General features: G+C 42.8%; 1 protein-coding gene across 2 annotated transcripts in view; it reads left to right on the top strand.

Moving 5' to 3' along the window:
- ING3 (inhibitor of growth family member 3) overlaps positions 1 to 26,714 on the top strand; it is a 172,553-nt gene that overhangs the window by 15,270 nt on the left and 130,569 nt on the right. For both annotated transcript variants that reach the window (XM_069229863.1, XM_069229862.1), the window contains exon 3: positions 9,653 to 9,753. In XM_069229863.1, coding sequence (XP_069085964.1) covers positions 9,653 to 9,753 — 101 coding nt within the window. The remainder of the gene's footprint in view (positions 1 to 9,652; positions 9,754 to 26,714) is intronic.

Here is a 26,714-nt window from a genome sequence, read left to right on the forward strand (position 1 = left end):
CGCACCATGTGGAAATCGCCACCCTGGTAGGAAACTGGGAGAGACCTGGTAGAGCAGATATAGGACATTATCCAGCCCCAAAAGGGAAAGCTCCAATTTATAGGTCGGGTCTCCCCCAAACCCCATTCATCCAGTCTTGCAAGGCCTCAGCAATAGCTGTCACAATGTGGTGTCTCTGTTCTCAGTCTACGACTTTGGGCACTATCCTGGAGGGCATATCAGAAGTGGCAAGCCAATGGAGTAGTTTACTGGATTTATCTCCGAATTTGTGGACCTGGTGGAGGGAGGGGGCTCCAACATTGAGCCTCCTCCAAAACGAGCTGACGTGCTGAAGATTTAGCCACTAACTGTCGACCTAAGTGGTATCCGTTGTGCTCTACGCATCGTTGTTCAAGTTGTAGCATTTGGTTTTCTAGTGCCTTCGCCTGTCGATGTTTTTTGTGTTCTTGGTTGTGGATCAAAGATTTTTGTGGCTTTGCCCGCACTGCCTAAAGCATGCCGGCAGAGGAGACTGAGCCCTGATTGGATTCTAAATATGCCATAACCTTCTCTCCAAGGTGCAGTGCATATTGCTTATCGGCTAAAAACCAGGCATTGAGCAGCCAAATTGGTCTTCGAGTTACTGATAGAATACGTATATGGAGAGAGATCAGGGAATGGTCAGATGTACCTCACAGGAGAATCTCCACTGCTGTTTTAAGAAGGACATCACCAGCTGGGAGTAGCACAAAGTTGATGCGAGTGAGTGTTTTGTGGGGTGTGGACGTGTGTGCGAGAATTCCCACTAGTGGGCATGCCTCACCTTCCATACATCGCAGGCATCTACAGAGCTCATCAAGGATGGCAGAGCTTTGGAACTACTTATCCGATGTGCCGCTGGACTGGCGGTTGAGTCAAGCTCGGGACAGTAAACTGCGTTGAAGTCACCTTGATAATTGTCTCCCAGGGGCAAACCCAAGGATCGGTCTACGGCAGTCCTCCAGTGCATCTTTAGTAGACTGTAGTGGGACGTAAACACTAGGAAGATTGTAATGGGATCCCCTCCAGGCTCCCTTTAAGTCCCAGAAATCTGTCCTGAAGGTCGGAGTGTATTTTAGAGTGGATCAAGGGAAAGGATTTATGTAAAAGTATGGCCAAACCCCTTGTGCCTTTGGAGAAGCCTGCATGAAACACTGTCATACCCAAAACAATGCAGGAAGGGGCATTGAGTGACCACCAAAAAAAGTGTCTTTGAGCTTGCGGACCGTCAGGAGCTTCCTCTTAGCATATTGGAGGATAGCTCCCCTTTTAATATGGTCTAGTAGGCCATTGACATTCTAGGAAGGTATGGAAAAATTAACTATTGGACATGTAGAGTTGAGGAATGATAGATACATGTAGGCCAATGGGTGGATGTCCAGGACCTTAGGGGCTGTGAAGTGATTATAACAGAGCTATATGATGTGGGTCATACATGGTTGGGATCTAGGGTACGGGCCAGGGTACTGGTAACTTCACACAAACCAGATAAATCACTGCAAACCCTCTCCCCATACTAGCCACCTGCCCGCACGCCCCACAGCATCTGTTGCCTACAAACTGCCCTGAAACCCAACATTGTGTTAAGTTCTCAGGAGTCTTGGAAAACCACCTGCCTTTTCTCTGTAAAAGGTTGCATCTGTGCCTTGCAACCCAGGTGGGGATCTGAAAGTATTGGACATGCCTGGCCACCCTGGCGAAGATGTGACACAAGGACTGGGGGGGGTGTATGCTAGTCTGTGTCATGGCACCCCCAGGGTCACCCGATGCCCGAGCAATCTGAATCTGCCCCGAATGTTCATTCAGAGGATCCTGAGTGAATGTGGCGGTGGCCCAAACCTCCATGTTCAGGGTTGAGAGTGCTTGGTGGGTGGCTCCCCGTGCATCTCATGATCTCCTCGCTGCGCTCTGATGGGCTGAGTTTCCTCAGTTCTGCCCCTTAGTCCCAGGCCTCCTCTAGAGTGCTAAATAAGTGGGCCTGGGAGTCCTGGATCACTTTCGAGGACGTTGAAGATTAACATATATTTGAGATTTATGCTCTCAGTTTTTGTTTAACCTCATAAAAAGATTTCCGCATCTGCTCACATCTGGAGTAGTCCGGAAAGATCATGAAATGTGTGGATTGGTATCAGATTCCTACTCTTACATGTCTCTCCGAGTATTACACCTCGGTCTCGGAAATTAAGGATCCGTGAGAAAATGTGTCACAGAGGGGCCCAGTGGAGATTTAAGCACCAATGATCTATGGGTATGCTCAACAACAAACCAGGGGGAGAGAAAATCAAGGCGGGACCCAGGATTTTAGCCAAGTTCCCTGGAATTTCTCAGGTTTCTGCTCTTTCCGTACCCTCCCCGGAACCCCCCGAAGCGGATATTATTTCGCCAATCTCTATTTTTGGCATTTTCTACTCTGGCCTCGACATGCTTCGTTGACAGGGTTAGTTTTGAGACTGTGACCTTAAGTGTGGAAACTCCACCTTCCAGGATCGAGACCCAGTTTTCGGCTTCTGTAAGCCAGTTTGCAGCATTATTGAGGTCTTGTCTCAGTAGCGTGACGTCCATTCTCACCTCTCCAATTCTTGTTTCCACCGCTCCCCTCGAGGCCTAAATAGGGTGTAGGATGACTTCTGCATTGGTTGATTCCTGTACTGGGTGCCCAAGGATTCTGTCTGATGAAGCCCCTCCCATTGCAACCAGAGGGGTGGTAAATCTGTCTGTTTTCGATTGAGCTTGGGACGGCAGGCCTTTGCCCTTACCCATGGGCCCCAGCTGCTCTGAACTTTAAGCCCACGCAGGAGAAGTATCCACTGGTGCGTGCAGAACTGCTGCTGCTGGGAGAGGGGAGTCTCCAAGTTCATCTGCTTGAGGCAGAAACACAGTTGAGCCTAGCCTGCTTGCCACCCCTCAAGAACGGTGGGGTGGGGTGGGGCGGGTAGCGCAAGCAGCCAGGCTTTCACTCACCGAGGTGCTACACTGTCTCCACCAAACACTCCATGCAGACCGGGAGGATCTCCGGCCCTGAAAAATGTAGTTCTGTCCATGGCCTCCGGAACATTGTTTAGGCCAGACACAAGGGTAACCTCGAGCTCCTTAGCCCGACCTGCTTGCCCATGTGTGGGAATGTCAGGCATGATGAAAGGGCAAAACGAGCAGTCGGACGATCAAACCAGGTCTCCCAGGATTCCAGATGGGTTTAGGTCCATTGTTAAACAGTCAGTGGGCTGTGTGGACTGGTAGATATCAAGGCCATATGAGCCACCAGGCACCCATTTGTGGCCAATTGCATGCCCCATAGGCAGCCATCAAAATCTAACCCAGCGCCTCAGAGCTGTCTCGGGTTCGTCACAGCTCTGCGCCACAAACCCTGACCTCTAGGGCAGAGTTCACCACAGTTCCGCAGCTGAGGGTGATCACCAACCTCGCAGAAGACACCGGGGGAAGGAAGAGAAAGACAGTTTCCTGCCGCAGCCCAACCACTGGCCTCTGTGGTGCCATTTTTGAATGAGTATCTCTTGGGCGTGGCTTCCCCTTTTGCTGACTCTGGTGCACCAACCAGACCGAACAGTCATACTCTCCTTGGGAGTTGCAGTGTCTGCTTTCGCAAGGCTTGAAGGCCACCGAGCAGCGCCGGGCACTGGCAATCCAACAACCAGGCCCCATGTTGGATCTACGTGGAAGATTATCCCCTTTCCAATGATACCTCTCCCGTCAGCCTTGGAGCTCAGGGGGCTGAGCACAGAGGCAGGGAAAGTGAAATGAGACGATCGGCTCATTTTACTTTCAGTTTCATTGAAATTACGTCAGCGCACCGCACAGCCTGATCATCATTTCAGTGAAAACCCAAAACAGTCTTGGGAGTTCCCCACCTCCTGAGGCTGTTTTTGGATAAAGGAAATCCCTCTGGTGCCTGCACTAGAGGGATTTCCTGCTTGTGTGCAGAGGACGTCCAGGGCCTGTTACCTTGTCTGAGGATGGCTCCCAGGCATCCTCTGAATGGAAGGGTTTACAATGTGACAAGACAAGAAGGTTTAAAGGCATGTTTACAAGACAGGAGCACTTGGAAGGAAACTGGTAATAGGATTTGGGCAAGGAAAGGGGCAGACTCAAGTTGGACAGCCCAAAACAAATAAAGCTAGCACTTGAAAGCAAGCAAATGTGAGTTTCAAACCACAAATCCAGTGGTAAGCAGTGGGTGGAATGCATTCCCAGGGAAACTTTGTGAATGTCCCAAGATGTCATTAGAAAACCAGACAGACTTTTCTTCAGCATGCAGCCTCCTACTTTTTGCCTTGGAGGTCGTCGGACCTGAAATCAAATCTATGGCAGTGTTCCTCAACAGAGCCAGACTGATAAGGAACCAATAGTTTAATCATTAATGAGGAATATGTAGGCTTCTGGTAATTGATATTGCATAAGGATGTTTGGGGGGGTATATTGAGCACATAATTACTATGCAGCTTTGCCTATGATGTTATGGTACGATAAAATTCTTAGATTTTGGTCTGCGGACACTCGGAACCGCACCTCCCGGATAGTTCGTTATTTATCACAATTCAGTGCACACCATCCTCCGTATCAGCCGTTGGAATGATATCACTGCTTTGAAGACCTAAATTATGATCTTTGACAAAATGGTGCACCCAAAGAAATGGTCCGTCCACAATTCCAAATATTTTCAAATTATTCCTTTGTTGTATTTAAAAAATGATTTATAAAAGTATACGAGACAACAGCCAACGTGTTTCACTCTAAAATATTAGAGTTATTAGTATTTCAAAATCAAGGTCCAAGAGGATTCCCTCTATTCAATGCATGTATATAAATACTGCAACCTGGTAATCATCCATATTGCAATGGATTGATTGTGTTCCCCACATCTGACATGTGAATCTGTGTCTGCACATCGTCTCTAACATAACCAGTTAGCTTTTGGTCTGCTTCGTGATCCGTCTTTTTCATAAGACCGAATCTTTTATGTATATCTTTCGATCAGAAGATTTCTTTTAAGGGTGCCTAGTTAGAGGAAGCATGAAAACAGTTTTTTAAAATTGACTCCGCAGCAGCTTTTTCACATTCTGTCCAAATATTCCCTTCAGTTGGTATTGATTGTAGTATGTAGCATGGTGTGAGTCTGCCTGTAGGAAAAGCCTCAATTTTAGGAAATTCAGTCTTAGAGTTCACACTTCGAATTTAAGAACGTGTTTCTTTAATAAAAGTTTTATATTGCCACCACTATTGTTAGACTCCACTGTCATTTCATTGATAATTTTGGATACCACATACCAACCCACAATCTTTTTAATTTATTTTGTTTTTCTTACCTTATAATGCGATGGATAAACCCAAATCGGTTTTACTACAGCTTCCCAGTTACAACAAATGCACAGAAATGTGCAAAAAGTACAGCACAATCAAAATGAACAATCATAACTTATCTAATCGTATGTGTCTCTGTGCATCAAATTGAAAAAATATTTACTTCAGAGCATCTTCCTTAGAAATATTAACTTTTTTTTTAATACATTCTGTTTCTGAATTTTTTTTAACAGCATGTGGCAACGTATTTTCCGAAGTGAATGACTGTGAATTTTTTCATGTATAATACCATACTGTTAAGAATTCACACTGGACTTGTGAACAATTTCTTATTTTTATTGAAGTCCTTGTCGGTAAAGCCAACACTTCTCCTTCTTTCCTAGCCAATGCTCCATTCTCCACCCCCACATTCTAAATTCCCTCAGAATCTTTAATATTCTCTCTTACCTCAATGTATTCCATCATCTCTAACTACAATATAACTTTATGATACAAGACATTACACATCTTCTCCCTTATGTAAATAACAACAAAAACCATATTGTAAAAATTCTCAAGATAAATTTTTCGAATTAAGGAGAAAACAGAAGAAACAAATCTACGTTCAGTCCAACTTGTAATATAATCTTGCAAGTCCAAAGGTTGTTTAATAATTGTACCTTGTTTACTCTTATGAAATTCGCTCTTCATATCATGTCCTATACATTTCTCTATAGCATTATCATCCTCATGAGTGGTAATTTCCTCCTCAGCTACACTCCTTGACCCGTCCCTAGTTGTCACACTACCATAAACTCTGTTGCGTATCTAACCAGCAATAAATTCTTTTTTTTAATTCTCACTCGTAATTGCTGTACCTTCTTTACATTTTACAAAACGACTCATGTGCCAAACCTGACCATTGCTCAGTCTGGCCGAATTATTGTAAACTTCAACCACCACTCTCGGTTCAGAATATTTTCTTTCTCCCTTCCCAACTTTACATGGTAGTTTAACATGTACCATTTCACCTTTCTTCAAATCACTCACTTTAGACCCCCCTCTTTTTGTCCACATACTCTTTATAGTCATCCTGTGGCTTCGAACATACCTTATAATTTCAATGGGTGACCAGTCCTTTAACCTAGAATTATATAGCCACCCCTGATTGTCCTTCATAAAAGGTATCCTTTCCCTCATGATAGTAAATGGACTCAACCCTGTCACAGTTGTTGTAGTCCTATACATCCAAACCATTTTTTTTGATTCTGGATCTCCAATCTACATTTTTATAATTAGCCAATTGTAATGAATCTTTAATGACACGGTTAAATCTTTCCACTTCTCCATTTCCACTCAGATGATAAACAGAGACTAACTTATGTTCTATTCCATTCCTCTTAAAAAAAAAAAAAAAAAACACTTTATTTCTTCACTTTTAAATTGGACACCATTGTCTGTAATAACCTTTTTAGGCAAACCCTCTCTTTGAAATAGTTCATCCAAGAACGACAAGACATTCTCGGAATTTGCCCTTTTGACAAATTTAACTTCTGGCCATTTTGAAAAGTAATCTATAGCTACTACTATAAACCATTCTTCACTTTCCTCAACACTTGGGCTCATAATATCTACCCCAATAACTTCCCACGCCATCCTTGGACATGGAACTGGATGTAACATCGGCTTCATAGGAACAAGTGACTTATCTGCATTCATGCATAAATCACAATCTCTAATGACTCTTTCACTCTCGACATCCATTCCTGGCCACCAGTAATTCTCCTTAATTTTCTTTTTTGTCTTAACAATACCTAAATGACCTTCATGACATATTTTGATAATAGTTTCTCTCAAATCTTTTGGTGGCAAAATCCTGTCTCTTCTCACAATGTTGTTTTGAATTACAGATAATTTGTTACGTATTTAAAAAGAAAATCCTTAATTCTGAATCCACCTTCCTTTTCTCTGGCCATCCATTCTGAATATACTTCCTCAAAGTAGACAAAAATGTATCATTTATATTAGCTTCAATCCAGTCCTTGTTACTATTAGCATACCAATCCTTACTCCCTGTCCATGCTACATTTACCTCTTCTACATCTTTATAGTTTTCTTCAAGAGGTAACAGCAACCTGCTCAATCAGCAATTTTGTTTTATACACCTGGTAAATATACCAACTTATACCTGAAGTCAAGTAGTCTTATGGACATCTTAGCTGTCCTCGGGGTAGCTCTCAAAAGACCCTCAGTTGACAGCACTTTCAACAAGGGTTTATGATCACACCTTACTTCATCAATGAAACCCCACAAAAAGTTCCTAAAACGTTCTAATCCCCACACTACTGCTAGGGTTTCTTTCTCTATGAAAAAATATTTTTCTTCTGCAGGTGACATTGCCCTAGAGGCAAAAGCTTTGGTGACGTCTCCACCCTTGATATCTTTTTGACTTAAAACTAAACCAATACCCTTGTTGCTCGCATCATTGGTAAGTATAGATATGAGTTTAGGATCAAACCCGGATAAAGTTATTCCCAAGCAAATTTCTTCTTTTATCACTTCAAAATCTCTTTGAAGAATATCTGACCAAGTGAACTTACACTTTTCTTTCAATAATTGCCTCATATTGAATGTTTTTTCTGAAAGATTTCTGACGAATTTAGCATAAAATTCCACTAACCCAAGAAATGATCGTAATTCATCTTTATTACTAGGTGGTGGTGCATCCTTTACAGCAGCCATCAATTCTTGTTTTGGTGTAATGCCTTCTGTGGTAATTTCATGCCCTAAATAGTTTAGCTTTTGCACACCAAATTTACATTTTTAAAATTCTGCTGTCAATCCAGTGTCAATCAAAACACCTAAAACTTTTTCTACTCTGGCATCATGTTGCTCCTTACTCTTCCTCATTATCAAAATGTCATCCTGAAAGAAAATTATTCCCTCTATGCTCTTGAACAGCTTATGCATCAGCTTCTGAAAAACTGCTGCCACAGAAGCAAGACCAAAAGGCATGCAAACATATCGATAACGCCCCTGAGGAGTCATAAATGCAGTCAAGTTTTTACTATGCAGCTTAATTTGGGGATAAGCGTGACAAATCTATAGATGTAAACCACTCCATACCCTTGGTCATAGCAAGTATTTCATTTATCTTGGACAAAGGAAACTTCTCCACTATGATGTTGCTGTTCAATTCTCTCAAATCAATACACAATCGGATTTTTCCATTGGCTTTACGAACACCCACCAATGGTGAAATCCACTCCGTTGCTTCCACTTCTTCAATTATAACTTTCTTTAAAAGACTTAAGTGCCTTGTAAACTTCTACCCTTTATTACCCAAGGTATGCTCCAAGAGTTATGTGCTTTAGGTACTGCATTTTTCTTCAATATGATTTGAGGAGAGTAATCTTTAGGAGTGCCAATTTCACCAGAAAACACTTCCGGAAACGTAGCTTTTAATTTGGCATCACTTTCTTCATTCTCACACACCACTTTAACTTGCTCAACACTATTAGGATCTAAGATAATATTAAGCACTCTCTGATCCACCATCCCAGAACTGCTGGTCCTTCTTAAGCAATATACAATTTACCTAAAGTTCTTCTGCCTTTGAACTCAAAAACAACTTTCCTGTAACCTATCGTGTATGGATTCTCCCGTGAAACTCTCTGGAGTAACATCAGGAGGACACAAGGAGCAACCAATAACACCAATAAATTTTTGCTCCCACAACTTCCTATTAATTATTATAAATGGAGAACCAGAATCAGCCACTCTAAGTATTTCCACTCCTTCCAAACACATTTTGCAAACTGGTTTGTTTCTGGATTGCACATTCAGGTGTTTGATACAAAAATCTTCCTCCAGTTTAAATTCCTCACCCTTTCCACTGTCAGCAGGGCTTATCTTTGTGAGGCTTACACTGGTTTCCTCCATGCTATGACGAAAAAGTGTCCATAGAATAATTAAGGACCTTTGTGCATTAGACAGTTCATAATCCATTTATTAACCTAAGGACTAAAATAAAGGGGTAGTAAGGGGAAGATTGCCGCACTTCCAGGGGAGTGATCACAGTAATGAGAATTATACAATACAAAGATGGCGCAGGTGGTCAAGGTGCCTTATTACCCATAAGCACAGAAAATGTGTATAGCTATACACCGATAATGAACAAAGCAGACCACAGCACACATACCGCGGATGATATTACCTATATCGTATTGTTGTTGACACTGTGTTCTGTGGTGTGCTTTGTTCATTTATTAACCTACCCCAGTTTATTTTGCTTTATATGTTTCAGAATCGCTTAACATTGATATGTGTTGTTTTGTAGATGCTATGGATCAGTTGGAGCAAAGAGTGAATGAGTTTTTTGTAAATGCTAAGAAAAACAAACCTGAGTGGAGAGAAGAACAAATGACTTCTATCAAAAAGGTAAGAACAACATTGATACATGGGTAAATCGTTACGAAAAAGTGCTTGTTTTGTATAGTTTTTGTCAATCACTAAATTAGCTGATCATTTTCTGCTCATCCCTGTTTTACATGAGGATTGTTCAGAGGCAATTGTAGGCTGGACCTGCTTACTCTCTTGCACATTACCTGGCTATTAGTAGGCAGTAAGAACCCGGAGGCTGAACATGCCTAATCTCCTGTACATTATGTGAAGGTTAGTCTGGTTCACATACCGGGAGACTGGTGACGCCTCATCTGCACATTATATGAGATGAAGTTTGAAACTGTATCACAATCCAGACTGGGGATTATCTTGGGGCCCTGTACTCTAGTAGTGCCCAGTGGATTTGCATGCTAAAAATTAGATTAATAAATAATCCTAAACATCAATTTGGGGGGAGAAGGATAGGGGCAACTAGAGAATGCTTTTCCTCTTTTGGAGCTTTTAGGTGAAGGATTAGATTTCCTCAAAAGGGCCTAGTTCCTTCGGTACAGCTCTGATTGCATGAACGTATCATTGTATTTTAAGGAAATGTTTACACAAAAGGTCTAATTTGAAGACCACATGAAATCAAAAGATATGTGGCCCATATATGTACTGCGATGGGTTGTTTGCTACAAAGCCTTGCCCATTGGATGCCTAAGACTGGACTGTGACCTCCCTCTTTACCACGTGGAGAACCATACACATAATGGGGACCAAGAGAGCTAAATCAGAAACGTCCTGTAAAGAGAACAACGTATACTGATTCAATTATGTTCACCATTCGATGAAGACAATGGGATAGACAGAGTCTTGCTGCTGAAAAATACATGCTAGATTGATCCCGGTTATAGAAAAAATGCTCAGTCGATAAACATTTTGGACAGAATAAGCAAGGAATTCATCAACGTTATGAAAAGTGTGCAGTGGCATACAGCATTAGATGCCAAAATTGATGTGCTTATCTGTTTTCCACATCACCTGCAAGGACAAACCTCAATGGAAAATGTTGCAGAGGTCAATACCTCGCTTAATTCTGGGAAACACACCACCTTTGCACTTTTCTGCATGACTGCGTGATCCAGTTACCTTGGTGCATTTGATCCCAATGCAGTCCTAAAACCTTTAGGGCCTAACGTGGATTTTTCTGGAAGGTTGACAGAACAGTTGAACACCTACAGGTTGAGTCAGTTAATCGACATCATTGTTACTTAACCAAGCTCTCTACCTTCAAATCACTAATATGAAACTTAGAACCTGGATTTGGTATAGGGGTGAGAGTCAAAAATAGTTGTGAACTGGGCAGAATATATTTTGTGACCTAGACAGGATTCAGGTCACCCAAAGTTAGCTGAGAATTTAAATGAGGTGCCACAAGTTGATATTGTCACGCCCCAAAAATCCCCAATGTGGTAGAATGTGATGCAGTGGACTATCCGTATTGACCCGAAATCTTATTGTATATTTCCCTTGCTGTCTGCTGTGATCTTTTCCACCACGTGCAGCAGAAATGGTGCCAAAAAAACATGAGGGGCTGGTTCCTACTAATTTCCCCTTTCAAAGAAAAGAGAGCAGGAAATCTTCTACAGAACATCTTTCGGAGCCATCTTTTCTAATTCAAATCACTGCAGCACCACTCCACATAGGTAGAGCCTGATGACAAAGAGGGCAAAAAAGCAGACAGAGAAGGGTGAAGAGTGAGTGACTCTTGGATCCACTATCAACTTGATTGCCCCTTAGAAAGCAGGTCAGGATGCATATCAAAAAATGCCTTCCCCCTAGAGGATGTATTGTCCTACAACTCTGTTATTCATCATGTTCCTTTACGTCATTAAATAGTGCAGGCCCATGAAGAGGGTGAGAACTTAATCACTGACAAACTAACCACTATCTGTCAATGTAGAACAGTCCGCAAAGGACAATTTAACTTTGTTAATGAAGCCATGATCAGTCACTGTTTAAAATATTAAGGCTTAAGCACAGGCTCCCATTTATATTTGGGGACAAGTTATCTATATACCGTAGTTAGCCACATTGCATGAAGTGGTCTCAATCTTCGGGGAAGGAATGGGCTACCACTGGACAAGGAAAGTAAGAATTTGGATGCAGCGAATCATAGGGGCTACCTTGAATTGATGCTTTGCTGAGTCTCAAGTCCTGTTAATTAGATAAGAGCCTCATTAAAAGAGAGCACAAGAGATCTTTCAAAAGGGCAAGATGATAGCTAGTTTGAGCATTTGATGTGCTCAAGATATAGTTGCCATCTTTAGACATATTAGCATTAGTTTGTTGTTTTGCAGCCACACGTCTTTGATTAGCTGGATACAGACATGGAGTACAGATGCAACTGCTTACCCTGACATTTGACATAATAGTTTTTCATAGCTGAAGGTTGACACAATACTGGAACTGGTAAGTCTTTGGGTGCCCTACAGCAGGATCATACATTGTTTCAGATGCTTTAAGGGCAGAGGTAATCCTACTGGCATGACAACAGTATTAGTCTCCTTATAACTCCCATCTTCAAACTCTGCATCAATGACAGTGAATGAGGCAATACTAGCTCAAAGAAATGGACATTATGTCCTCACACAATGACTTCTTTATCTAAACTACTGAACACCTTCTTGGTGATAAATGAGGTTTTTTTTTCCCTCAACAGTGGTAGCTCCGTTCACTGGGTACTCCCAGCTGTCACAGAGGGGGACTGCACCAAATTCATACTGTCTTCACCTCATCATCCATGTATGTCGTAAGAAACAAACAAGACTCATCTGCTATGCATGTTATAGGATGTGGTCCTATTTCTTGCTAAAAGAGTGATGGAGGAAGCACGTTTGGCACAGTGCAGGGTTGTTGTATTCAATTTAATTTTCATCCCCCAGAACGATGACAAGCATGCCCTATGCCCAGAGTTCAAATTTTTAATTGATGTCCCTGCAGAATTCACTTCAAAATGACGATATAGCAGGAGGTCATCACACTGATTATATAACAATGTAGGGCTTGAAGAATGGCTTCCTCTAGCCCCTGATGCTCCCAGCTCTTTGGCAACAACGCAGTTTGTTGTAGGTGGACATCACTGGTTCACAGTTCTCCAGTTTGGGGTAAAGTCGGCTCCAAGACTGTTTTGCAAATGTCTGTCAGTAGTGGTGGTTTAGAGTGTTAAGAAATATTAGACACAAACCATTCAGTTGCTGCACAGCTTGGGTTTTAACATTTATGTGCCAAAGTTCATACAATAACTGCTTCAGACTTAGAATTTTCTGGATCAGCTATCCATTCTGTAAGAGACAAAGCTTGTGGCTCTTGAGCAGATTCATGTTTTCCTGGAATACATTTTTCTCCTTTACTAAATGGGGCAGTCTCTGATAGCGAGGTTGATGAGACAATTGAGCATAATGACATCATGGATACCTAGTTTACTCATTGCACATTTACAGACCTTGTTGGAAAGTGAATGGTCTCATGTGTCTGGCTCCTGGGAGGAGCTTGAGTTGGTAACAAGGGTTTAGTCCGTACATCTGATGAAACAAGAACAGTAGCTGTTGGCAAAGGAGCACCTCATGGATAAAGCATGCCACCATGTGTTGGTGAATGGTTGCCTTTTATTTATTTTTTCCTTTTTTTTAAAAGGAAAAGCAATTGAAGAGTGGGTAACATAGATGTTCTGAAAGTAAGATTGGAATACTTCCCTATTTTGGAGATATTCTGTGTTATTATTATTAATATATGTACATGGTAGGGAGGCAGTACCAGGGTAGTTCTAAAAGCTACTCTTTTGGTGGAAGCTTGGCCAGCTGCCAATGAAGATGGCTGCTTGTTAGAGCTGCTCCATATTCTAATCAGCAAAACTCCTAACATCTGCCTCACTATCTGTCCCTGGCCTCAATTTGCCATCGTACCTTTGTTGACGGGCCCTGGGGCTGCCAATAAACCCAGTGACTCCCGGCACCGATGACCACAGAGGGAGAAATGAGAAGGGGCCTGAGCTGTGTGTCCCGGGCTCTGTGCGAGGCCCGGGCTGCAAGGGATGAACTGCAGCCGCAAATGTGGTCACAACGGCGCTGGAGAGGGGCAGCAGGACCACAACTGCCTCTCCTCGCAAGGATTCTGTGCGTTGGCATCCGCGGCAAACAAGTGGGCCCGTGAGAGCGACACTGCCACCGGTGGTGGTAGGCGGAGCGTGACACCGCGAGCAAGAGAATGGCCTAAGCAGTGGCCCACTGACTGGCTGACAGCATGCACAGCGAAGAGGTGGCGGCATGGGGCCTCTGGCAGCCGAGATTACAAAGCAGCGCAGTGAGTGCCCTAGACCAGAGTGTGATGACAGAAAGCAACTCAGTGGGCAGCCTCTCCCTGTTATTGTGCCAGCAGGGCAAACCAGGTGAGCTGCAGGAGTGAATGAGACTGCATGCCCAGAGTACATGCAAAGCAAGACACCCATTGAGGCAGCCAGGAATACCAGAACATCCTCTGCCCCTTGAGCAGAGGCGAACTTAGGGGGCTGTGAAAGTTACTGGCCCCTTCTTAAGCGGGCATCATCAACATCAGCAGCATAGGAACCTCTCGACCACGGGCCCGATCACCTCCTGCAAAGACAGAATTGGAACCATCTAAGACCCATCTATAGACAATCCTCAGACTCTTTGGGCCCACTGGGTGGTGGGGCCTGGTCACAACTGGGACTCGCTGCCAAACGGCAAATGGCGCCAGCAGTGCAACCAAGTGAGGGTGTTGGGGGAGTGGTGCACGCAATGGAGAAACTCGACAGGCTGGATGGAGTGCCATAGAGCTCCCATAGGCAGGCGGCAGCAAGTATCCCTGGGGCCCATGATTCTACCCCCTCAAACATTCTCCCACCGTGTCAGGTGGCAAAGGAGTGCAGAGCTCCTGTCCAACCATACTAGACAAGCATGCTTTTTCTAAAGGACTTGAAACCTCGGCTGGGCCACCAAATTAGCCACCTCTGGCCGCCAAACCAATCTCAGAGGAGGTACCGTTGACCATTCACGACATCATGGCGGCTATCCAGGGAGTATGCACTACCATAAAAGTGTGCATTGACTGTCATGTCTGAGGTCTCACTGGTTAGTACAGACCTCAGGAACATGAGTGAAAGACGTGGAGGAGTCAACGACCGCCTTGCAACATTACACGGCAACCCTGAAGATCCAGGCCAGCAAGCTACATACCACAAGCAAACAGCAAGAGGCCCACCTGGAAGACTACGAAGGTAGATCCAGGTGTAACAATATGTGAATTATAGGGGTTCTGGAGTGAGCTGGGGGGCCTGCATTGGACTTATTTATTGAGGACCTCCTACTCAAAAACCTACAACCCCCCCCATGGTCTATCAAAATTCTTCATTGGGGGGGGGGGGGATGGGCACCCCCAGTGGATGACCGAAAGCTGGAGCACACCCCTCCCCCCCACCTTTTTGAATATAGCCAGTATCTTCAATTTTAGAGACAGAGATTTGGTGCTTCAGTCGGCGTGACTTGCGAAAAAACAAATATAATTTTCTTCCCAGACTTCACTCTTAAGGTCCAAAAGCAACATCACAGGTTTCTGGAAGTCAAGTAGACTCTGAGAGACAGATAAATAAAATACTCAATGCTCTTTACGGTGAAGCTGCAAGTAGATGCAGACAGGTAGGTATGGTACTTCTCGACCCCGGAGGATACCTGAGAATTCCTCGATAGATGGAGGAAAGTAGGAGTCACTAGCCCCCAAAGAAAAAACGGGGATACTGGGACAGCGACCCATTGCTTCTGCCGGGCAAAGAACAACGGAGAGTGACCAGGAGGGGGAAGAATCTCTGACGGCCAACCGATTGTGCAGCCGTGGTGATTTTCGCATTATTCAGATTTGATGCGTTTGCCACCTAGTCCCTCTCCTGCTGCATAATCTGCAGATATTTACAAAAAACCTTGTTTTTAGCTCCAAAGGTTTAAAAGTTACTAAAAATCCTGCTACGTGTTTTGATGTGCAGTGGAAGGCATTTTGCAGTGGATGACTGGTCACCTTTCTGTTGCTTATTTCTATATTTAGATGTTAAATTGGTACTAATGAAGTGCAACTAATCCTCCGAAAGTGTGACTGAGTTTCAAAATGACAGAATGAGGTAATAGTACCACAAAATGTGCCACATAATTTGCCTTTTCTTGCCACATAATTTACTTAACTCTGTCACATAATTTGGCCCTCCCCTGCCACATAATTTCAGTGGGTTTGCCAATAGAGGAAGTCCCTGTGCTGCCCTAGCGACATCCGCTGCCGATGATGACACTCCCTGAAGCGACAATCCACCCTTTGGCAAAGAAGATCGAGGGAAGGTGTGACTAGGGGGATAATTTGTTCCTCATTTGCTGTATGCAAAGCTACTTGTGGAGTCAATACTCCACAAGTAGCTTTGCATACAGCAAATGAGGAACTTTTTACTGCTTGGTATATGTTTAATAAAAACAAGTTAAGAAAAAATCCTCTCTTGCTCGTTGGATATTGGCGACTAAAGGCTTTTCAGTCTTCCATTGACCACAAAGTTGTTTTGCTAAGTACAGATAAGATGACTCATTCAATTGTGAATATTGCCAAAAGGAATATGGCACTGGCCCTGTGCACCAGATCACAGGCATTTAGTTCGGTTTCTATTTTTTCTCTCTTTTCTCCCATATCTGGTAGGCAAGCTATTTTAAGTTCCAAGGTCAATGATTCTTATTGTGCCAGCTTGGGTGTGTCGCCTGCATTAAATGTCTGTTCTTCCATTTAGGAAGTTACAAGCTTATTGTGATGCACTTAACCAACAGAGGCAAGGTATTCTAGTCTACAGTTGCTAAACGTAGCAGTTTGATATTGAAATGTTACAATTCATTTACTTTCAGTTAGCAAAGGGAAGACGACCAGGAAGCAGGTCATTTAAAAAAAAGCTTTTAATGTTGCATAATGGAAACCATTTACAAATAGTGGTATGTTAAGTGTAGACCCCCTCTAAACGTCAATGCCGAATATTACAAAAGAACTTCTACGTTTGCAAAAAACATGGTTAGCTTACTCATCAGTATGAGAACGTTTGGTTGTTACAACTGTCTACTTGAAAATAAACAACATACATTGTTTTTGAAGTTGTTTGGACTTTAATAAAAAGATTTAATGATTCTGCCTAGCATGCTTCTAGATTCCTTTTGGTATCTAAATATGGTACTTTGACATGTGCCTATGCGTTTGTGCCCTTTTAACAAACTTTCCTGGAAATGCTTTGTTCTGATAGCTATCCCTGTCGGGAGTACGTGCAGGTTCAAAATGTAGAATCTTATTATGTAAGCATGCAGTGCTTTTGGCAAAGGATCATTCAATTTTTCATATTAATTAATCCATTGCGTTACCTGCATGTTTCCAAATCCACAGCAAATCACAGAAAGACCTTTTACATTTACTAGATGCTAGAAGGTTCCTATATACTATGTTGAACAAATTAGGCCAATCCAGAACATTTTTAGCCTTTAACCACTCCAGGGAAAGAACATTCTCCAGTATTGGATCTTTCATAGATTCACATGCTTGAATCATTCCCCTTCAAGTGGGAGTCCCATGGTACAATAGAAAGCCGTAGTCCACTTTAATAGCTTATTAACATCATTTAAAAAGACCCAATGTCCAACCAGTCAGGTAACAACACCCTTTAGAAGCCTAACCACAGAGTCTCCAGTCTCTCAGATTTTCTACCACATGTTGTGTAATGGGAGTCTCCCTGAGCTCTGCTAATTTTTCTAAAGTTTGAACTACATTGAAGAAGAATTCTCTTCAGGGCAGATTTATATTTACCTTTATCATATTCAGACTCCATAACTATGTCATTACCACCTACAAAAGGACTGTTCAAGCCATGTGGGACTTGTGGCAAAAAGAGCTTGCATTCATAAGAGCCACATGAGTGCGTTTACTGTCTCCATTCTGAACATAATGTTAAAGACTGCAAGTTATGCTGCCCTTTCTTTACAATAACAAATAAGACAGGGAGGAAAGATTTGATTTGGCTGCAGAAACTGAAGTCCAAAGAAATTCCTCTGTCTGAGGACTGTGACGACTCATCTGAGACAGAAAAATCCCATAAGGCAGGTCTTATGAAAAAGTGCCTTCAGGGTCACCAAAAAAGGCTTTGAAGAAGACCCACCATGGGTTCTCCGGACATTCCAAAAAATCTGAAGAGCGTCCACATGCTTCCAAAAAGGTGAAATTCTCCTTAGACAAGGTTCCATCTGGACCCACAACTCAATCTCTGAAGGAAGTTCCACATAAACAAATCTTCCAAATCCCTTCCGTCAACAACACTGCCTCTAAAAACTGTCACACACCTCAGTTTGACTTCTTGTCAATGGCAAATTTGTTGATGACCGCATTGACTGTCACCACCGCTACGACGACATCCACATACATGTCAACAGCATCACCAATGATATTCACATTGTCGCCAATAGCATTGATGATGATGACATCAAGGATGCTCTCGACAACGGCACTGTCTGCAAAAAAAGTAGTAATGAAAACATCAAAAACCTAGTCGACAACTATACTGTCGACAAAGCCAACGAAAACCCAGTGGGTGACGGCAATGCCAACGAGAACCTTGTCGAAGACATCTCCATGACAATTCTTGTCGGCAACGATGGCACCATTGACAGAGGCACCACTAACGCCTCCGATGCCCCACTCAATCATTTCTACTAAAAGAAAATCTCCCAGAGAAACAATCTTACCTACACATACGTCGCCTACTAAAGTTTCACCTTTTCCTTCTGCGCATTTAGTAGATGAGGACTCGGAGGATGAAGGCCCCTTTATGGTAGAGTATACTCCCTCTGCGCTTCATGTGAAGTGCCAGAAGGAGGCGGATGATGATGATGAGGAGGATGACCCGTACTATGGGTACCAATTTATACAGGTGAACAACAAGTGCAATATGTAGTTGAAAATTCCAGTTATGGTCTGCAGAATCAACAGGAAAAGACTGGGCAAATGCCACTGAAGTTAATCAGCAATCCCCAGCCTATGCTTCAGGACTATTATAACAGATTCCTAGGCCCTGCTCCAACTGATCCACCACAGCAAAAAACACCAAAACCCATCCGGTTTTCACAGATTCAGACACGGAATACTCTCGTACCACATGTATTATCATCACCAGTGTCCCCTTTAGCTACATTGGCTGACCCACCGACGAACAATTCACCTTCCTCAGACCAGGCTAGAGAAGAGGGGTAGATCAGAGATTCTGCTCCAGTACACAAAGAGTGGGATGACTACCTGATCCAGACACCATCTCTACCTATTCCACCGCCAGTGGACTTCCCACCAGACGACATTGGTGGTTTCCACAACCTCATGGAGAGAGCAGCAACAAGATTTCAGTCTGACTGCTTCCTCTATGATTTAAAGAAACCCATGAAAAAATCAGTCAGAGCCATCCCTTTTGTAGACTTCATTTAGGAAGAAGGTATCAAGCCAGTGAAGGATCCAGCTACAGTGTCGGCAGTGCTCCCTAGACTGTATAAAAAATTCAAAGAACTGGAGGATTCACCGGCATGTTTTTGGCCATCCCAATTCCATTCCTAGATTCTGTCCTCACTCAAGCAGCCTAGAGAGGCTTAAAGAATCCTTTAACCCCTATCACAACACCACCAAATAGTCTAGATAACATTGGAAAACGTTTTTTCACCACAGCAGCCACCACTGTCGGAGTGGCTAACTCCCTTACAATGTTGGGATGCTACCGCAGGCAAATATGATCTGGCATCGTTCCATACCTCAACCTCTTACTGGAGGATGCAAAACCTGAAGAGAAAAAGATTCTCCAGGAGGGAGAGAGGGCTTCTGCAGAGATAATTGACTGCTCAATTGATATTTCCTCAACTAGATTTAGACAACTGGCTGGACAAGCGGTACTTAGAAGATAGGGATGGCTGAAGGCTACATCTTTCAGACCAGAGATCCAGACTAAAATCCTAGATTTGCCATTTGACGGTCAAGTATTGTTCGGCAAGCATGTAGGTGATGCTCTTCAATTTATATAGACAGACGCAGACACGACCAGGTCCTTAGGAACACTACAAATACGAAGACAGCCCTTTCATGGAGGCAGGGGTTCCTACTCCTATAGAGGATGATGTCAACCTTACAGGCAACAATTACAACCCTTTCAAACCAGTGTTGCTGCCAGTATACCAAACAATACAAACAGCCAACTCCAGCAGAGTGCAAACAAACACTAAAAGTTAAACCTCCTCCCAGAGGGAGAGAGACTGCCAGAAAGCAGTGACTTCAACAGTGCCGGTTACCTCCCACAAATCACAAAAACTTTTTGAAGGCAAAATCTCAAATTATCTTCATCAATGGTCCCTTATAACCACAGACAGATGGGTTCTCGATGTCACACACTAGAGTTCATCACCAAACCACCAAATGTTCCCCCAAAAGGAGCACTGCCTCTTCATCTAGAACAACTTCTGATAGAAATATTAACCATGCTGAAAAAGGGAGCGATCGAAGAGGTCCGAAGACTCAGAGGGGACTCTGTTTCTATTCCCGTTTCTTCCTGATACAAAAAAGTCAGGAGACTAGTGCCCTATCTTAGACCTTTGGGAAACTAAACAAATATTTGAGAAAATAATCCTTTCACATGGTCACCCTGCAAGATATTTTGCATTTCCTAAATCATGGGGATCACATGACAGCTTTAGATCTCAAAGATGAATACTTCCATGTCCCGATTCACCCAAAACATCGAAAATACCTATGTGTCAAGGTAGCCGGCACCCACTATCAATTAAAGGACCTACTTTTTCGACTAAAATAATCTCTCCGCATCTTCACCAAGTGTCTGGCTCCAGTGGCAGCTCAGTTACGAATTGCAGGTATTCCCATATTAGGGTTACTGGTTAATAAAGCTGCCACACCTTGATAGATGCATCAACCTGCTGCAGACTATTGAAGCTGTGCCTCATAATGCACAAACAAAAATCCTATCTCACACTGACAACTAAGCCGACTTTCTTGGGAGCGGTTCTAGATACGAACCAGGACAAAGCATTCACTTCACAAGAAAGGCGGTTCAGGATTCAGCAACTGGGTCAGTGGCTAAGAAAAAAAATCAGTTTCAGTTAGACTGTACAATCACTCCTCAGCCAGAATGTTATCCTCTTGCATTCCATTAATCCCCAATTGCCAGCTTCACATGCTACCATTTCAGAAGGAGCTAGGCAAAAAATGTATCAAGTCCAAGGATCATTTGACAACATCATTCGCATTACCCCAACCATGATAACATCCATGCAATGGTGGGCTCAGAGTGGAATTATAGCTGAGGGGCTAACATTCCTCACATAGATCTCAGACTTCGTAATAACAACAGACGCCCCCTCAGAGGGATGGGGCACTACTTGTCAAGATGTGACAATCAGTGGGAGTTAGAACGACTTTCACAAGAAAATGCTCATAAACTTGATGGATCTCAAAGGCATAGAACTGGCCCTAATCTTTTTTCTTAGCAGAATAGCAAGATTTGTATTAATCCACACGGACAATACCACCAGCATGTAAAACATAAACAAATAAGTTGGAACAAGGTCATCGGCTCTGTCACAGCAAGCACAAGAAAAATGGAAATGGGCCCTGCACAACCAAATAACACTAAAAGCAGGACATGTTCCTGGAACGACCAACGTCTTAGCGGGCAGGTTAAGCAGAACGTCTACCAGCTGCCAGGAGTGGGAACTCAGTCAGCAGATTCTAGAAGACCTCTTCAATCACTGGGGCAAACCAAACTTGAATGTATTTGTGACCACAGACAACTGAAAATCCCAGGACTATGCAAGCTGGCTTAACAGGAGGGTATGTGGAGGAATATTTTTTCGATCAGATGGTTAAAGATCTTTGCGTACGCTTTTTCCCCCGATCCCACTAATCCAGAGGATCCTTGGAAAACTCAAGAGGAAACTCTGTCCAGTGATCCTGATTGTGCCCAGCTAACCAAGACCGTTCCGGTTCACAGAACTCCGCTCGTATCAAAACAGATCCACATTCCTCTGAAGCCCATACTAACTTTGCTGATGATGAACAACGGTCAGGTACATCATCTGAATCAAATATCACTACACTTGTTGAACTGGCTCCTGAATTCAACAAATTTGCAATGTTGAATATTCCGGCAGATTCTAGGGAGATTCTTGCAAAGGATAGGGCCAAAACCACCTATAAGCAGGGGTGTAGCTTGGTCAGTAAGATTGTGGAAGTGTAAGCTTCAGGTTTTCCAACAGTCATGCAGGCATATAATGTTAAAACACATTATACAACAAGCAGGGTGCATGACGGGGGCCCAAGGGGTAGTGGAAAGGGAGGGGAATGCAGATTGGGAGGAGTACTAAGTGAGGAAAAAAAACAACAACATTTTGTAAAATAACCAACATTGTGTGTGCATTTTTGTTCGTGTGTGTAAGCAAAATTTCCTAGAGAAATCGGACAGAAACCTCCCCATACCTGACTGAGAGCACCTGTGCTGAAATAGCTATCAGAAAATACACTTATAAGAGTGGTGTAACACCCCAAACAAAGCCCCTGAAGCTACGCCCCTGCCAATAAACAGCCATGCTTAAGTGGAAGTATTTGTAGTGTCGGGAAACAGGTGTTCATCCTATCTCATCCTTCCCAGAACAAATTGGCCCGTATCACCTTCAGTTGACAAAATCTGGTCTCGTTGACTCCTCCATGAATTTGCATTTGGCAGCAATATCACGATTTTGAAGTTACCTTTCCTACCGTTGGTCAGAGTGATCAAGGGTCTTTCAGGGTGTTTCCTCCTGTAAAGAAACCTCCCCTGCTTGCCATCTAAATATAGTACTAGGACAATTGATGAGGACTACGTTTGAGCCCATTCACAAGACAGACTTAAAATATCTGACATGGAAAACTGCGCTCCTTTTGGGACTAATGTCAGCAGAAGGGTTAGTGACATCCAAACATTTACAATTAAAGAACCACTCCTGCAGTTCAAACAAGACAGCGTGGTATAGAGAAACAATCTTAAGTTTGTACCAATGATTCCTTCGAATTTCCACCTAATGAACCGATAATACAGAGAACATTATTTGCCAATCCCCAAACTATGGCAGAAAAATCACTATATATGTTGGATGTTAAAAGGTGTATCAAATTCTACTTAGAACTAGACAATTCCGCAAAACTGATCAATTGTTTGTGGCTTATGGAAATCTGCAAAGAGGGTTCTCAGTTTCAAAGCATAGTGAGATGAATTGTAGCAGTTAGTCAATTTTGTGACTGACAAGCAGAAAACACATCAACACACAAAGTTAAGGCTCTTATTACTAGAGCTGTTTCTTCTACCACAGCTCTTTTTGCTGATGTGCCTATTCAGCAAATATGCTGAGCAGCAACATGGCCCGGCAGGCACACCTTTAAACTGCATTGCTACCTAGATTCCTCTGACTAGCGATGCAGCTCTGTGGGGCAAGCAGTGCTGCGTCATTTGTTCAAATAAGGTGAGCTATTTCTAACTATCTTTCCCACCATCCACTATATGATACTGTTGTTTTATTTTTAATTGTGTGTATTGTAACTATAGTTCTCCAGAAATGGTATCTTTCATAGATTCACTCTCCTCCCCATATAGGCTCCCCTTATTTCTCTACAGTATAGTATCCCACTTGTGCTGGAAAATCTGAGGGACTGGAGCCTCTGTGGCGCGGTTTCCAAAGGGTGCTGTCACCTGATTGGCTGGACATTGGGTCTTTTTAAATGATGTTAATAAGCTAAAGTGAATGTCTTAACTTTAGTCTTTGACTGCTGCTTTCTATGGTACTGTGGGACTCCCACTTCGATGACGGGGAATGATTCAAGCATGTGAATCTATGAAAGATACCAATACAGGGGAACTCCAGTTACAAGTAAGTAACTTATTTTCTTTCTAAGCCTGGTATTGCAAGAGGGATTGTTAAATGCAGAGAAAGTTGTCAATCACTGATCAATCATAATGTTGTAGGGATTGAGTCCCCCCTCAGTCCACTCACAAGGTCAGTTCTACAACAGCATTTTGGGAAACTTTCCTATACTTGACGTTTGTGAAGCAGCCCTGTGGACTAAAACACAGCGTGTAATCACTGTGCCAGTATATCTATTTGAACAGAAGCTCTATTTGGTTACATAATTTTAAGTGATGTTAATTGCTTAGTCTTCAACCAATTTGTCTACTACTTCAAGTACCAGTTTGCAAAGTGAGTGAAAGTTTCCCCACATACATAGTGATTTGTGTTATGAGGGAGATAAAATATACACTTCTGTGAAGGAGTATATGTGCTTTGTGGATTTCAGGGAACACACTTGACAATCATTCTACTTCAGCATGACACTTAACGCAAAAGGCTTTGAAAATAAACAAAAATTGTTATAGTTTTAACCCAGTACTAAATGCATCAAGAGAGCGCAGACCCAAGGAGCTGCAAACTGATGGTTGCAGGTTAGCATGTTTTATTTTTCTCAACTGTTATCAATTTTATAGCACACTTGCACATTGCTGGAAAGAGTAACAACTACCCTGGCATACTATTCAGCTAATGCAATCGCTTCTGGATATAAAGGACTCCTGTAAGAGACAGTCTCATTGTCAAAGCTAGGCCATCTATGTCCAAAAAGTTAAAACTTCAAATTGCTTTGAGAGGATGAGTTAAATTGACTGTTGTGGAATCAATTAACTGATATGGCTTGTATCCTACTCTTGTTTCATAATTGCTATATTGATTCTTCAAACCAGAAAACTCTCCGTGTTGTTTTTTTTTTTTTTTTTGAGTGTATGATGAAGTATCCTGATGGCAAACATTTGTCCAATTCACTGTGACTGTCATCTCTGAAGATGTATTTCTTGGATACTGTGAGAGTGCTGTCGGAGACAGCCACAGCATGCACCAGGGCCGCAAATAGATACTGGGAACTGATCCAGGTAACCCGGCCTTTCACTGGCGGTATGTATGGAACTGTCCTGGCTCATAGAAGGGAAATTTTTGTGATCTGCAAACTTGGAGATCTACACCAGCTAGTGCAACCCCCCACATTTGTGGTTAAAGACCAAATGTCCTTAAGTAATTCTGTAGCTTAAGGGTAGTGAGGATGGAGTGGGGACACAATTGGCTCACACTTATCAATGTTGAAATGTGATGGAGCAGCTCCTCCACACATCAGCTACGCCTCCTTTTGAGGAGGGGAAGCAGGAGAGTATGTCCACAGGGAGCAATGCTAGAGGTGAATATTGGCATAGAAGCACATGTAAAGTCTAATGGACTGCAACACTCGCCAGTCCATATACACAAATGCAGACCCCCACATACTGTACACGTCACATACATCCTTCATACATGACAGGTCATGGTGAAGTCCAAGAAACCAGTTATGAGAGCTGAAAATAGCTTATACCAGGGAAGCCAGAAGGTAGTCCCTTCACATGGGTAATGGAAAAAAAAAGCATTTGAGTATCACTAGAAAATGTGTTGCCTCCCAACATTAGTCTCCCAATAGGTTTGTTTCAGAGAGTCTGCTGCCAGTCTCACACAAGGGTACACTGAGGATGGCCACAGAAATCCAATCAAATTGCTTATATTGACAAAGTTGAACAATGGATTCCTCTAGTGAGCTTGCTGTCTATCAACTTAACTCCGGGCCCTCCAGAAAACTAATTAGGGAAGCTTCTCTAGGCTACTCAGAGGACTTAACCCAACAGTTACACTGTATTCATTTAATAAAAAAATCGACTGCAAAAGGTTGTACATTTGCTTTTATTGTAGTCAGACCACTGCTTGCCAAGGGCCATACATAAAGTGAGGTGGTTGAGTGAAGTTTTGTACAATTTACATTTACTTTGAAGGATCAGAACTATAATAACACATTTGCATTGGAATGAATTTGTGGAGAGGCTTTGTGTATCCCCTGATGTGTCTTCCAGCATTTTTATACATTTGCAGGGGGCTTTAATGTAGAGTAGCTAATATATGGTAAATCTAATAACCTTGGTAAACATTTAATTGTATAGTGCTAACCCGTCTGATCTAGGCTGCCGAGTTAACCACATAACGCATTTCTATCCTTATAATAAACTAAATACAGTCATAACAGATAAAATGGATTCTTGGTGTGCAGGGTTGAAAGATAAGTGCTACTTGTAACTGACCAATGAAACTCTAGCTCCAGCAGGTTATCTTTTTCCCCACTTCACTGGGATTTTGCAGATGGATACTGCGGGTAAAAGGACGCCCTGCAGGGAGACCATATTGTGCAACCATGTGCTTGGTGACCCAAAGGAACACCTCCAATTCATCCTTGCACAATGAAGCTATTACACAGGTGAAACACTTGCTACCTACCCATGTCCTATAGAGGAGACTAGGATATGGTCACAGATTATTGGGGATCTTGGATGGATCTTCAAATCAGTGCCTCACCTTTTGTTATCCTTATAGCTTGTAGTGAAGGGCAGAAGCTCCCATCTTAAATCAACAGTTTACTTTTGATTGTAAATGGTACATTAAAACATATGTAGCACCACCAGTGGACCTGTAAATTGTTGAGTTGTCTTAAGTTCAACTGTAGGGCAGTGTAGAACACATGAAGCGTGCAGGGCGGCACAGCTTTTCCAAGCACTGTAGAAACTTTCATCCCATCATGTATCTGCACAACGCTGTCTGACTCACTTTCTCTAGTCTAGTTAATTCAGTCTGCTTTTTCACTTGCAGACGCAGCAATGAGTAGACTTCCAGTCGAGTGCCACTCTGTTCCCCCACTATCTGACTCTCCTAATGGCTATTTTGTGAATCCTCTACCAAACACATATGGAGCACCAGGAACGGGTTCTGCCCTAGACCTAAAACGCATGAATTAATTATTCCTGTGTCTCCGTGTTTGCT

The sequence above is a fragment of the Pleurodeles waltl genome, chromosome 4_1, assembly GCF_031143425.1.
Source record: "Pleurodeles waltl isolate 20211129_DDA chromosome 4_1, aPleWal1.hap1.20221129, whole genome shotgun sequence".
NCBI lineage: Eukaryota > Metazoa > Chordata > Amphibia > Caudata > Salamandridae > Pleurodeles > Pleurodeles waltl.